The sequence below is a fragment of the Scardinius erythrophthalmus genome (genome assembly GCF_964197995.2).
Source record: "Scardinius erythrophthalmus genome assembly, chromosome: 17".
NCBI classification, from domain to species: Eukaryota; Metazoa; Chordata; class Actinopteri; order Cypriniformes; family Leuciscidae; genus Scardinius; species Scardinius erythrophthalmus.
Window position 1 is genome coordinate 13,479,495 of NC_138237.1, and position 14,248 is coordinate 13,493,742.

Genomic DNA, 14,248 nt, shown 5'->3' on the forward strand with positions numbered 1-14,248 from the left:
ATCAAAACTACTTTAAAAAATAAGCAGATTTTATGAGAAATAATATTCAGTAAAATCAATTTTATTCCAAAATCAATTTTAAAAACTTTTAATGAGACTTTCTTGTTTACATTCTCCGTTACACCAAGCTCCACTGACATAAAAATAATAATAATTCAGATATTGACAGCATGTTCATTATAAAATGTGTATCCAGGAAACAATTTGATCTCTGTTGCAATTCTTATGTATTTTTGAGTAACTTAATTGAGTTTGACAAACAAAAAATGAATGTCATGTCATTGACCCCACATACTGCTGTGATGTAAATGTGCAACCTGCACCAGACTGTGCTTTCTCCATAAACCAACAAGTAGCCTATCTGCAGAACACAGCAGAAATCCACAGCGACATGCGTTTATAAAAATGAACAGACATCCCTTCTGCCATTGTTCTGGGAATAATAAATTCACCTCATGATGGGGACTGGACTGAACACACTCCTGCGCTCCACACATCACTCATCTGCTGAAAATAGAAGCCACTTTACATCCATCTCCTGTGCTTGCAGACATCAGCATTTAGTCTTATTCTGAGAGGTCTACTTTGTGCATTCCAGATTCATTTAGGGCTAATGGAGAAAAATAGCAATTTTATTAAAACCATTCGAATGAATGAGTTTTAAAACAATTATTTCAAATTGGCATTTGTTCGCAATATAAGATAAGAGGTAGAAAGTCTAACCCACATCAGCTTCTAATGAGATTTATTGTAGGGCCTATAGCAACATCGGCATCTACATCTACTGTAGCCTATATGTTGCCTAAGTTACATTACAAATATGAAACAGTAATTTTAGTTTTAGAAAGTTAATGCTTTAAACAAACAAAACGTCAAAATTGATTAAGGAAACATTAAATAGACCTATTTTTGAAAAAAAAAAACAAAAAAAAAAAAACAAGTAGCCTGTTAATATAATTTGCCAATTTTATTCTGAGGTAGGGCAACATATTATCTTGTTTAATGCATGTTTAGACATTTTTTATGAAAAAAGAAAAAATTAAATTGATTGATATTGATTAATAGAGCTGCGTTATTAAAATATGTGAATAAAAAGGTTTCTCCTCGGGAATCTTTTCCACAAAACAGATGATTACAAACTCTTGCCTATTACGCCCTCTTATGGACAGCTAAAAGAACAGCAATCACATGCAATGAGCAATATTTTTTTGTGTGTGTGAGTGTATTTATTCATCTTTGTTAACGTTTGTTTATAAAACAGTTCTATTAAAAAATATTAATAAAATGTTGAAAATTAACAAATGCTTTAGAAGTATTTTTCATAGTTAGTTCATGTAATGTACATGTAAATGATGTAAAGTTTTGGTGTATATATTGTTTATTTTATTGATCTTTATTTTTATTGCTTTTTATTTTAATTCTAAAAATGTAAAGAATTAAGATAAATGTATGCAATATTAAATTCATTCTAACATTGTAAACAACCATTATTTATTGTCTCCAAAATTCCATTATTTCAATTCTTCCTCCTCTTCCAGCATGCATGTGCGGGCCATTGCGCAGGTCACGGCATATGGGTCACAGTTGGCGGCAGGACGGCGGTCCTCAAAATAACCACATTTTTTCTGAGCCACACGTAGGGGGATACGAACACTCGCCCCGCGGTTAGCAACACCTGCTGAGAAATCAGTGATGCTAGAGAACACACGAAAACCCGTGAGGCGACGCTTGTTATCTTCTCCACCGTGTGGGTCGTAGACTCGAATATGCTCTGCATGACGCTTACTCAGTTTCTCGATGGCTTTCTCAATGTGCCTGATGAGAGGAGGACGATGGAGGTTAGATGGCATGGCAATAACACTATAACACAACTCACACTCTCTGTTTTTTAGATGTCTTTATATGATTGTGTGTGTGTGTGTTTAACATACTCAATTCCTCCTTCTTCTCTCATTTGCTCTGTGCTCACATTGATGTGGCAACCGGCTCCGTTCCAGTCTCCTGTCATGGGTTTCGGATCCAGGGTGGCCACCACTCCGAAATCTTCACACACCCTGTGTAGCAGGAAACGTGCCATCCACAGATGATCTCCCATCTCAATTCCTTCACATGGACCCACCTGGAACTCCCACTGCAGAGAGAGTAAACTATCCTCACTGCCCATCCAGTGCATACATAATAGAGATCTACAAAAATTGTGTTTTTGTAAATAAATAGTGTCTACTGTATCTCTAATACCTATTAAGTTAATGGTGGTTACCTGAGAGGGCATGACCTCTGCGTTAGTGCCACCGATTTTGATGCCAGCATAAAGACAGGCTTTATAATGACAATCCACAATGTCTCTGCCAAAGGCTCTGTCAGCACCAACACTGTAGTGATACAGACCTGACAAAATTCAAATTTCTGTGGTTAAGAAAAACTGATAGACACAGGTTAAGTTGTAGGCCTTACAGGACATAAGCCATAAAAGACTTTGGTACATACTAAGTAAAACTTAACCAATGTCTGTCCCTCAGCAAGGGATGGTATAATGCCCTTTTCACAAGATGTCAAATAAGTCTGTGTGTATAGGAACTGAAGTTTTAGCTCAAAATACCTCACAGATATTTTTTATATCATGTTAAAATTGTCACTTTTTGAGGGTGAGCAAAAACGTTCAGTTTGTGTGTGTGTCCCTTTAAATGCAGATGAGCTGCTGCTCCCGACACAGAGGGTGGAGCTTCAAGAGCTTGTGTGTTAGCATCTTCGATTACCTCACACAGACACACACTTAAAATTTCAAAAATCATTTAGCCTTTAATACGGAAGAGGATTAGGGCCAGGCAATAATAAAAAAATAAAACCATCTCGAGATTAAAGTCATTATAATGCGAGATTAAACTCGTTAAATTTCGAGAAAAAAAGTCGAAATACAATCTTGAGAATAAACTCATTAAATATCGAGAATAAAGTCGTTGTGTTGCGAGAAAAAACTCGTTAAATTTCGAGAAAAAAAGTCGAAAAACAATCTCGAGAATAAACTCATTAAATATCGAGAATAAAGTCGTTGTGTTGCGAGAAAAAACTCGTTAAATTTCGAGAAAAAAAGTCGAAATACAATCTTGAGAATAAACTCATTAAATTTCGAGAATAAAGTCGTTGTGTTTCGAGAAAAAAAGTCGAAATGAAATGTACAGAATAACGCATTCGATCAGTGTTCATTGCATAGCCTCGATATCAACCTCATCGAGGTTTCGTGGTTTCCCAGGATACCATAAGACACATTATTAATCGTTGTTGGTTGTGTACGCCTCCATCCACAGAATGTAACGACTGTAACCATCTATACAGCCATTAATGGCAATGCCGTACGGTTTTAATTTATCATGGCTGTCCATATGCCAGAATGTATTTGGGCCAGCGAAAGTGGCGTCTTCTCAAGCGTCTCCTTCGTCGAAATTCCACACCTTGAGGATCAACAAGTTTAATAATGCGTCTTATGGTATCCTGGGAAACCATGAAACCTCCATGAATTTCATGTTGGACAAAAGCGAGTACATCGCGCAAATTGGACTGATTTTTTCTTCTAAAAACACCTAGCCGACCTAGACCTAATGTTCTATTCTTTGTTACTGAAAGAAAGTCAAAAATATAGATTGTCTAAGTGATCTAACTCTGCCATGTCCTCTATCAGGTTATGCAATGAACACTGATCAAATGCGTTATTCTCTAACGTTACATTTCATTTCGACTTTTTTTCTCGAAACACAACGACTTTATTCTCGACATTTAACGAGTTTATTCTCACAATTACTTCGACTTTTTTCTCGAAATTTAACGAGTTTTTTCTCGAAACACAACGACTTTATTCTCGAAATTTAATGAGTTTATTCTCAAGATTGTATTTCGACTTTTTTCTCGAAATTTAACGAGTTTTTTCTCGAAACACAACGACTTTATTCTCAATATTTAATGAGTTTATTCTCAAGATTGTATTTCGACTTTTTTTCTCGAAATTTAACGAGTTTAATCTCGCATTATAATGACTTTAATCTCGAGATGGTTTTATTTTTTTTATTATTGCCTGGCCCTAATCCTCTTCCGTACTTTAATGCTCAATATGGAGTTGGACAAAGATAGAGAGACTTAAGAAGATGTCACAACATGTAGAATGCAACAGGACGTTTCTGAATGGTTAGTTTATGAATTTATGTTGCTGATGTGGAATTAAAGGTCCCATTCCATGGATTATTTTATTATGACCGCCGTTAGCGTAGCTAGCGAAAGCGGTCATATAGGGATTGTCAAAGTTTTTTTTTTTTTTTTCGTCACCTACTGAATTTTCCGTCAACGATACCAGGGACACCGAAGCACCGGGGAACATGAAATTTGGTGGGCATGTAGCCCCACTAGACTTTTACGGAAAAATTTAGTTTGGTCCCCGGGGGCCACTCCCCCCCGAGCTGGGGCCCCCCAAACCCCAAAAATGCAGTTTTTCCTACATAACTACCTGAACCGTGGCACCGATGATGAAGAAATTTTTATGGTATGTTGGTCTTAAGGGCCCACATCAACCTAGCCCATAATCACTCATTTGTGATTTACGCCACTCCCATAAAAAATTAAAATGCAATATTATTCTACTTTAATCGCCCCTATCTTCAGTTGAGATGTTCAGAACTGCACCATATTTCATGTGTATGATTAACTTGACATCCTCTGGGGGTATGCTAAGTTTCGTAGAATTTCATCCATGGGGGGGTATAAAATAAATTCATTTATGTGCACATTTAGTGACTGTACACTCATCGGCCTGTAGATGGTGGTGTTGAGCGAAGGGTTGCTGGTTTAGGATGATACTGTCACACACACACATGCAGGAATACAAACAAACGCAAGCATGCACACACACTGACATCCACACGCACAGACACACACCCATACACACACATACAAATCCACATGCACAGACACACACACACACACACACAAACACACACGCGCACACACATGTACGCAGGCACACATACACGCACAGACACACACACACACACACAGACACACACATACACAAACACACACACATACACACAGACATGCACATACTACTTTTTTTAGGTATATACATAAACACGCAATACAGCCAAATTGCTCCACGTCATTTATTTTTGTGGAAAGCCAGTGCAGGCCTGACTACCGCCCTGCGGTACATCTAGTTATTTTATAATGTTTCCTGGGGTGCCCTTATAATGTTATTATGCTTTTTAGATAATTTTTTTTTATAATTTAGAAATAAAAGGCATTTTTCCTAGCCTGATTTCATCACCTGGGCCCGTATCCCTAAAGAATTTTTGTGCAAAAAGTGGCTCCTAGCGGCCAAAAACAAAGAAAATTCTCAGAGTCATGACGTTTTCTTAGAATTTCCCCTAAAAGTGACACGAAAATCCCAGTTAATATAAAAGCTATTCCTCAAGATTCCTAGCGCTTAAAAGGGCTCCTAAGGCGAGATCTGCTAAGAGCAGGGAAGAGGACTTTTAGTGGCTTAGGAGTTCCCCTAAGCAGCTGCACAAAATGGCCAACAGAGGAGGCAACCTTTATGTTCGTTCACCAACTGGGCCAGCAACAAACCTTGCTCCTCAGTCCAGTTCGGCTTGCGATTCCTTTTTTTCTACATTTTCTGTGTTTGTAGGATATTTGTTAACAAGCCTTCATAAATATACCAGCATGCAATCACAGACTTTGATAAACATATTTTAGATTCTAATGTTAGGCTATAACCCCTACAGCTTACTATTCATTTTCCAGATATTTTCTTGAATGTGAAATATTATTTACAATTACAGTCCGTATAAGATTAGAGTGTATAATTATGTTTATTGATTTGAGGGTACATCCTTTGCTCATTATCACCAAAAGTTCATTTTCATCAAACTTGTAGGATCAACCAATCACGGCTTTTGAAATGATGACTCATACCTAGCAACGGGGTCAACCACACCTCCTCACTAAGATAGGATTTTCCATCCATTCCTTGCTCAGAGTTCACTGAAAATGTTCTTGAATCACTTCTAAGCTAAAACTCCTGGCAAGGAATTTTTAGGTTAAGTTAGGAGCTCTCTGAGAGGATTCTCAGAATCTTTAGGGATACGGGCCCTGATTTGAACACCCTGTTTTAAGGGGCGTGTCTGCTGTGAGACTTCAATGTAAACGCCCACTGCTGTAATTGGCTGACATGCTTGCATATGAAATATCTGGCATTACATGTGGAACTATCTGGAAAACTTTTACTATTACAGCTATTATACGTTTTTACTATTACAGCTATCGGGATTAACGAATCGTGAGAAGTTTTTTAAGTATTTAGATATATTTCAATCACATAAAAGGTTGCAGTGATGAGCAGATTACAGTCTGTTGATCGCGTGAAAAAAGATCCTATCATTGATCCTATCAGTTTCTGCACTCACTAATGATTTTTCCAATGCAAACATGAGGTATATAAATACAGTAAGAGCTTCGTTGTGCAGTGTAACAGCGTCATTGATTTCATAACGAGTTTTGGCAAGTGTCCAGAAAAACTCGCGCTGTGTGATTGACAGCTTGGGCGATTGGAAAGGATTGTTCTTTGATCGCTTTCTGTATATTAATCACAGTTGAAGTAAGATTATTTTCATCCGACTAAGAGAAACGATGTGAAGTTGATCGCTACTTCCATAGTAAATCACTACCGCTTGCTGGAATACAGTTGAAATTGTCCTCTTCGTCAGTATGAAACGCTAAGAGAAGCCTGCTTGATATTATCTCAGGTTAGAAAAACAGTCCGTGGTGAAATGGACAGAGCAAACTAACAACTTCGAATTAAACTTTTGCGGTATCCGATTATAGATAAACATCAACCACGTCTGTTGACATTTTGCCATCAATACGCCTGTATTCCTGTGGGCGGAGGTTAGTGAAAAAACGTTTTTAGTGACGTAATAAAAGAAGGAAGTAGAGGGGTGTAGTCCAATCGAGCCGTTTTTTGTAGTCAATTTCTGTTAAATAAAATATCTCGCTTGGCATTGAACTTTGAGCTTTATAATTTTACAGATATTATTTATACTCTAACAACAACATTACACACTAACTAAAGTTGGAAACATGGAATCACGAAGAACGGGACCTTTAACTTCTAGTCATTGATTATCATATTCTAACAAAAATATTGATTTCTCAATATTGATACTAAAATATCTGGAAAAGGGTTTGGGTGAAGTCGTGGAGACGGTGGGAGCATGGTCTTTACATGTAATGTAAATGACTGCGGTTGTGGTTGTTACGCTTTCTTCTTCTGTTTGCTCGCTTTCTGATTGGTTATGGTTTCCTTCCACCCATAATCAACAGGGTAACGTTACGTGCGCGTTGTCCTCGGGGTTCCGTTCCACTTCACCCCACAAATATTACTTATGTTAAATATTTACGATTCGTGATCGGGGCGGCTCCGACGTTCCTCCGAGCAGGTTTGGTCACTCTGAACACATCTCACACCACAGGGAAATCTGATAAATTAATCCGTAGAACCATCAAGATAATTGGGACTTTACTTATTATTGTCGGAAGGGGAGAAATCAGCCCGAATATCTTGTGGTGTGGCCCCAGCATTAGCAGCTGCACATGTAAAATAATGTGATCTTCATCATTAAATCAAAACTGCCTTATGTTACAGAATAAAATGTTGACCAGGGACGTGCACAGGGGGGTTGCTCAGGTTGCCTGGGCAACTGCCCATATGCCCTTCTCGACTCACTTTGCCCTTCCGAGGGGGAAAAAATAAATAAATAAAAAGTGTTGCAGAAAAAAAAATGCAGAGTTTCACGTAGGCCTAGATAAAAAATTAAAAAAAAAAAAAAAAAAAAAAAAAATCGCAAAGCCTCATTCACTTCCATTCGGGCACCAAAAGTGAAAGTCAGTAGGGGAAGGGCAAACTCTGTTTACGTGGCTGCAGCGCTGCACGCGACCGGCACCTGAGCTGAGCCTGCATCAGCGGCCCTAGAAGGAGATTGTCGCGGTTGTCGGGTGAGACGACTCAACGTTGTCGGGAAAGGTGAGTTTGTGATGTATAACAAACGAACGATCATCATCAGGGTTCCAGACTGCGACCATTTTTTGAGAATGTGCGAGTTAAAAATGTATGTGGTCGCATTTGTGCGAGTGCATGGTCCTGTACTATTCAGTTAAATTCGCGCAATTTTCCTGCATTGAACTTGATTTAGCGCCCGCCAAAGTGATTTTTTGTCCCGCCAAAGTCTTATTTGATCGGTGAGTAACGTTAATGTAGAACTGCTGCGCTTGTGACAGCTTGGGCGCATGTTTAAAGTCGGCATGAAATCAAATTTGACAAAACTTCTTCTTATGTAATATTGTAGTGTTTATTATAAATGATTTATCTGTGCACTTCATTATTTTTTTTTAAATTCATGTACCCTTATAATCGTTAATCAAATACATTACCCTTCCCTCCCCCCTCGAAACGACCTCTCTTCTCTTTCGGTCACGTGCCATGGCGAAAGGGTTCGGCCAGAGCCGATTAGGGTGCGGCTATCGAGATGCTCTCGAGGGTGAACTTGACTGATAACAGAGAATGTCTAATAAGGCTGATAACTTGACTTGACTCATCTTGGTTCGCGGGAATAATAAAATAAAATAAAAAATCCTTCATGGGAGGCGGTGGGGAGTCCGGTGGAGAGAAATCCTCCACAACTGAGCGTAAACTGACATTCAAATCTTCCTCGATTTTGTTTGCAACGCCAAACCTCCAACGATCCAGTCAATTCCCGAAGGACGAAATCAAGCCCCGCCCTACATTTTTTTTCTAATTTCAGAAGCCGTTTCACTCGGATATGCGTCACAACAAGGAAAAAATTACAATCTCAACTTCCGTTTCATGCCGACTTTAACTCAGGGGGGCAGCGTTTCATATTATGTTGAAGCTTCCCCGGGCGCCGCCATTGGCTATCAGACCATCACCTGCTGTTAGCATCCCATTGACTCCCATTCATTTTGGCGTCACTTTGACAGCGAATAACTTTACATCTGAGGCGTTTAAAGACTCCATTTGTCCATTATTTATTTCTAAAGAAACACGAAAATGTATAAAAGGCTCCATTACCTTGTATCTTACGTTATGGCCCCGTAGAAGCAGTTTTTGTAAAAATAGGCTAACGATTGCGTCATACCAACGCGACTCTCTGTCGCACAGTAGAGAGATTACCGTATGGACAGGAGGAGAAGCTCGCTCGCAATCGGGGGGACGTGGAGACAAAATGGCAAAGTAATTAATCAGAATACTTAGCAAAAGTTTCTCCTGCTCCAGCTCATGGACACCTCCTACTCACACTCTCCGTCTCTGCAAGTTTCGGAAGGGAATGATTCAGATTTCGCTTGGCACAGCTACTAGAAGACAGACGGGTTGCTCACGTCACATCTACGTCGTCAAGCTCAGTGTGAGTCTGCGCAGTACGCTCGACCATCAGGAAGTTTGTGCTTCTAATTGACTTCACTTGCCTCCGTTGAATCCAATGGGGTCGCTGTGTCCAGTTTATATACTGTCTATGCTTTAACTGAAAGAACGAGCAGAGAGAGAGAGAGAGAGAGAGACTCGGTCGCGCGCGCGCACTCTCTCTCTTCGGAGCCAGGCGAAAGTGTAAACAAGACTTCACCGTCTCCAAACTCAGCGCTGTCTTGCTCTCTCTCCCTCGCACATATTAATCAAAATAAATCGACACGGTCGGAAGTTTCATGTGGAGCATTCTGAGATTTTTTTTTTTTCCTGAATTACCGCTGGGTGTGAATTGTGCTAAATAAAAGTTGCCTTATCTTCTCTGAAAAGCGTTCCGGACATTCAGCTGACATAAAACAAAACTTTAATTAAACGGGGGAAAAAAAAACTATCCAGCAGTGATGAAATGTTTTCTGTGTTGACACAAATCTTGGACGTGTCCATGTCCTAACTGCTGGGATAATCACAACGCGCATGACACGTCCAATTCGCGAACTAATGACTCCTTTGAACCGATTCATTTTAATGAATGGTTAAAATAACTGATCTTTCCAACAGTGAACTCAGTAGATGTATGAATCGGTGTATAACTAATCAGTAACACTTTACAATAAGGTTCTATTTATTACATAAATTACATAAAAAGTACAGTTTGCTTACTCAAGCTTAAGCTTTAAAATAAATAAAACCACTTTTTTTTTTTTTGAAAAGCATATGACTGTCTGCATTTTTCCACACAGTGCTATCGAAGAATCGTTAAAGAATCGGATCGATAATCAGAATCGTCAGTGGCATTTTTATTGATAAAATCTGTGTTATTATTAGTAGTAGTTAAGGTGATTGAGTGCTGTATTTCAGTGTTTTACTTCTTTGTATATATATATTTTAATAAAGACCCTGTTATTCTCAGTCCTTCATAGCCCGTGAGTTTTTTCAGGGGTGCCCTTTTTTCAGGTCAGAGCAACTGCCCCTCAAAATTCCTGTGCACGTCCCTGCAGGATATAGGACTGTGAAGCTTTGGGGGTGTTGATGGACTCAATCTACTCCATTTTGATCATCGTTCTGGATCTGATCTGGATGTAGTCTTTGACAAAAAATTCTCAGCTTTTTGCTCAAAATGTTGTTTTTTATGAAACTTACTCATATTCAAGTGTTGATTGAAAAAAGGAGCGTTTTTTTTTTTTCTTAAAAGCAGAGGGTCTGCTCTTTTATATATAGGCCTATATATATTGCATGTTCAAATATTCATTTAACAAAATATGCTGGGGGCCATGAAATTTGTTTGAAAATTTGCAAAAACGCTGGCGTGGCTGGCAACTTTTTTGAAAAAATGCTGGCAGGGAACGAGCAAGTATACTTTCTGCCAAATTATGAGATGACATTAAAAATATCTATACAGCAGTTTTTCCCCATGGAATCGATGTCAAAGCAGAGAGCAAAAAAGTTAATGTCAAGCCCTGAATACATACATACTCGCAAAGTATTTGCTTCAGTCCATGTATATAATCTTTATATTATTTTTGACTTAATTGTTTGCTGTTTAGATCAAGGTTGGCCAACTCTCAACCACATTTAATGTTAGAGTGGAATTACAGTATAAATGTTTACTGATACTTCATGTTGGACCTTCACCCAAGACTGTGGATGTAACAACAAATAAAAACATTCAGATCACCTTGTGGTTTAGGGTAGCCTAGTCTGGGCCAGCCATAAGGGTGTCCATCCACACCTAGGAGAGTATATTCCTGCTCCATACCAAACCAAGGGTGAAGATGTTTGACCTTCTCCATGACCTTGTTACAGCTGTTACGATGATTCGATTCTAAGAGAGAAAAAAACAAGACACTATAGTATTTTGATCAGTATGTAGTTTTACAACATTTACATAAATGTAAATATAGCCCATGTAGATGGTTGAAAACTTTTCATACTGATCCTCTACCAGCTGAGCAACAGTACCAATGTTGAAGTCGAAGATTTTTAACCCAATGTCTATTCGGACAGGAGTTTAACATGGAGAGATGGGGTAAAGTAATAATTACCAGAGCTTTTCTGTGATTTTAGCCCCTCCCGTCCGAATGTGCCATCTCAGTAATCATTACGGACAATGACAGTAAAGATTACGGCTACTTTTACCTTCAGTAAAAAGGTCCGTAAAAATGACCTCAGGTAATACTAATCCCGTGCGAATGGACCTACTGTAAATATGTACGTAAATATTTAATCATTTCCTGTTTAAAAGTAGTTTTCCACGGTTTTTCAAGTAAGGAGACGCTTGAAAAAGCATTCAGTTGCGTTCTAGACGCTGGGACAAGTCTGTGGCAAAACTCAAGTGTTTTCCACATACCATTTAGATCAGAAAGAAAATCGAAAGCACTTGTTAGAGGCACGAAACATCTTTTAGCGTTAGGTAAGTGCCTTTTACCAACACAATCCAATCTGAAGTTAATTAATACATTGTTCGACTGGACATAACAGTTTTATGTATATAAATATTGGTTATATGTGTTTGCATGTGATATAAGGAAGCAACGTAATACGCACATGACGGCAGGAAGGTGACGGCGATGCGCAAATCGAGTTACCCCTCCCACTTCTGCTAGTTTTACTGAGATAAATTACCCTATCCTGCGAATTGGCCATTAACATTACAGACGTCCTGTGGTAAAATTACATTACTCCATCTACCCTTGTAAAGTTAATCTAGTCCGAATAGGGCTTTAGAAGTATTTTTATACATTTCAGCACATCATTTCAGCCCATTTTACCTGCAGGTTCCCGGGTCTGCTTGAGCACCTCACAAAGAATCAGTTTGTTAGGGTCCAAAAGGAAGGGGTCTCTGAACATGCAGATGGGAGCCAGAAGCATTTCAGCGCTGGATCCTTGCTGACTGAAATCCCATTCTGGTATATCTGCCAAAAAAAAGAAAGAAAAGTAAAACAAAACAAAGCATGAAACATGAAAATCACAAGAAACCCCATTATGGAGATATTTCTGTAGTACCAGTTATGACTTTTGGTTCAGAATCCATGGTTCGAGTCTTGCTACACAGGTCCAAACTACAACCATTGATCCAGACATAAGTAACTTGACAGAAGTCTCCTTGGGGAAGACTGAGGTATCTCTGCCGCAAGAACTTGTTAAGATGTGAGCTTTCAGATACGCAAGACATACTGTATAATGCAACAAATCCAAAAGAAAATATGAATATGCTTCGCCTGTTGATGGCTTTTCGCTCTCTCCTGTTTTTCCAAAGCTGCTCTGAGACTGGTGTGACAACTAAACAGATCCACATCGAATATATCTTCTGTCACTTGTAGGAGGTCCTCAAAATTTACCTGCTGCTATTGTCATTAAAACTGCTGCATTGTTCACACCACACCGGACCCACTGACTTTCATTATATGGACAAAACAACACTGAGGCATTCTTTGAAAATATCTTATAAATACTTTGTGTTTGACAGAAGAAGTCATTGATATCTATTTTTGTGTGAATTATCTTTGTAACTATTCTTAGGACAGTGTTTCTTTTTCACAAATGTGTGGTTGGAGCAAGTTGTTAATGTTTCAAATGTTATTTTATAAAATCATACTTTTTTCTGTTTAATCAATTATTTTGTCATTCGTAATTAGTTAACTGTGTAAATTATTGCTGAAAAGTAATTCGCTTTTCGAGTTTAAATCTCCTTTCTCATATTGCAAAAAAAAAGAGCCTATTATCTATAAATATTCCCAGGAATCCTCTGTTTGAATGGCACGAAATCAGCATATTAGAATGATTTTTGAAGGGTCATGTGACACCAATATATACACACTCACACAATATTACTTTTTTACTGTTTTATCAAATAAACATTTTATTTTCCAAATACCCCAAAACATTTGAACGGTAGTATGCACAAACGTACAGTAGCGGCCAAAAGTGATGTCCGGACTAGAAAAAAAATATTATAATATTCAAATATTATAAAAAATTTGTTAGAGAATTTGTGCGCATTTTGCTTAGTTTTATTTGTGATAACTCAATGAAACATGCAAAAATGTGCAGACATAAGTTTTGGCTTATCAAGTTTTGGTGTCATACAAAAAAAAATTATGAACACGTGACAGAGAACCAACCAAATATGAACAACTGATTATACTGTAGTCAATGTATGCTTTTTCCTGTGAGCTTTTTGTTTTTCTATGCATTTTTTTGCATAGTAAAATAAATCCTGCTGCTGTAGTTTACCTTTTTTTGCCAAATCATTGTCAGATAAATACCTTAACCAAGTTTGGTGTTTTGTTTTTCCACTGAGCAATATTTTTACCTGCTTGATTTTTGCTCTTCTTCAATGTATAAATTTATCTAAAAAACAAGATTTTTGCCAACTCATTTTTTTATTCGATTTTGTACTTGTCCACTACAATGGACACCATGACTGAAACAACATAAATACTTATGAACTAGAGTTTGTGAACTAGTGTTGAAGATTTTGGAAAGAACACGTATTGTAAAAATGAGGTGTAGGTGACAATATGAGATTTCAAGAAACTTGTTTGATTGTCTTTTGTTGGTTGCAGTGGGTGAAGCTGCATGTGTAGGCCTATGTCTTTATGTGTTTGTGGATGTGTTTATGTGTACATGCTGGTTGTTTTGATGAGTATATGATAGTGTGCATTATAGCTTCAAAGCGTGTGTGTTGCTGTGTATTCTTTTCTTCTGTATTCTATATGTTTTTCACTA

The 14,248-nt window shown here is 38.1% G+C and overlaps 1 protein-coding gene across 1 annotated transcript; it reads right to left on the bottom strand.

Annotated features, from left to right (window-relative positions):
- Positions 1–1,511: 1,511 nt before the first annotated feature.
- LOC308706049 (glutamine synthetase-like) lies at positions 1,512–12,692 on the bottom strand (the record flags this gene model as incomplete). Its single annotated transcript, XM_081391435.1, has 6 exons — positions 1,512–1,815; positions 1,932–2,131; positions 2,261–2,388; positions 11,196–11,342; positions 12,289–12,432; positions 12,524–12,692. 6 exons carry the CDS (start codon positions 12,690–12,692, stop codon positions 1,512–1,514), a joined length of 1,092 nt encoding a protein of 363 aa, XP_081247561.1.
- Between the last annotated feature and the right edge of the window lie 1,556 nt (positions 12,693–14,248).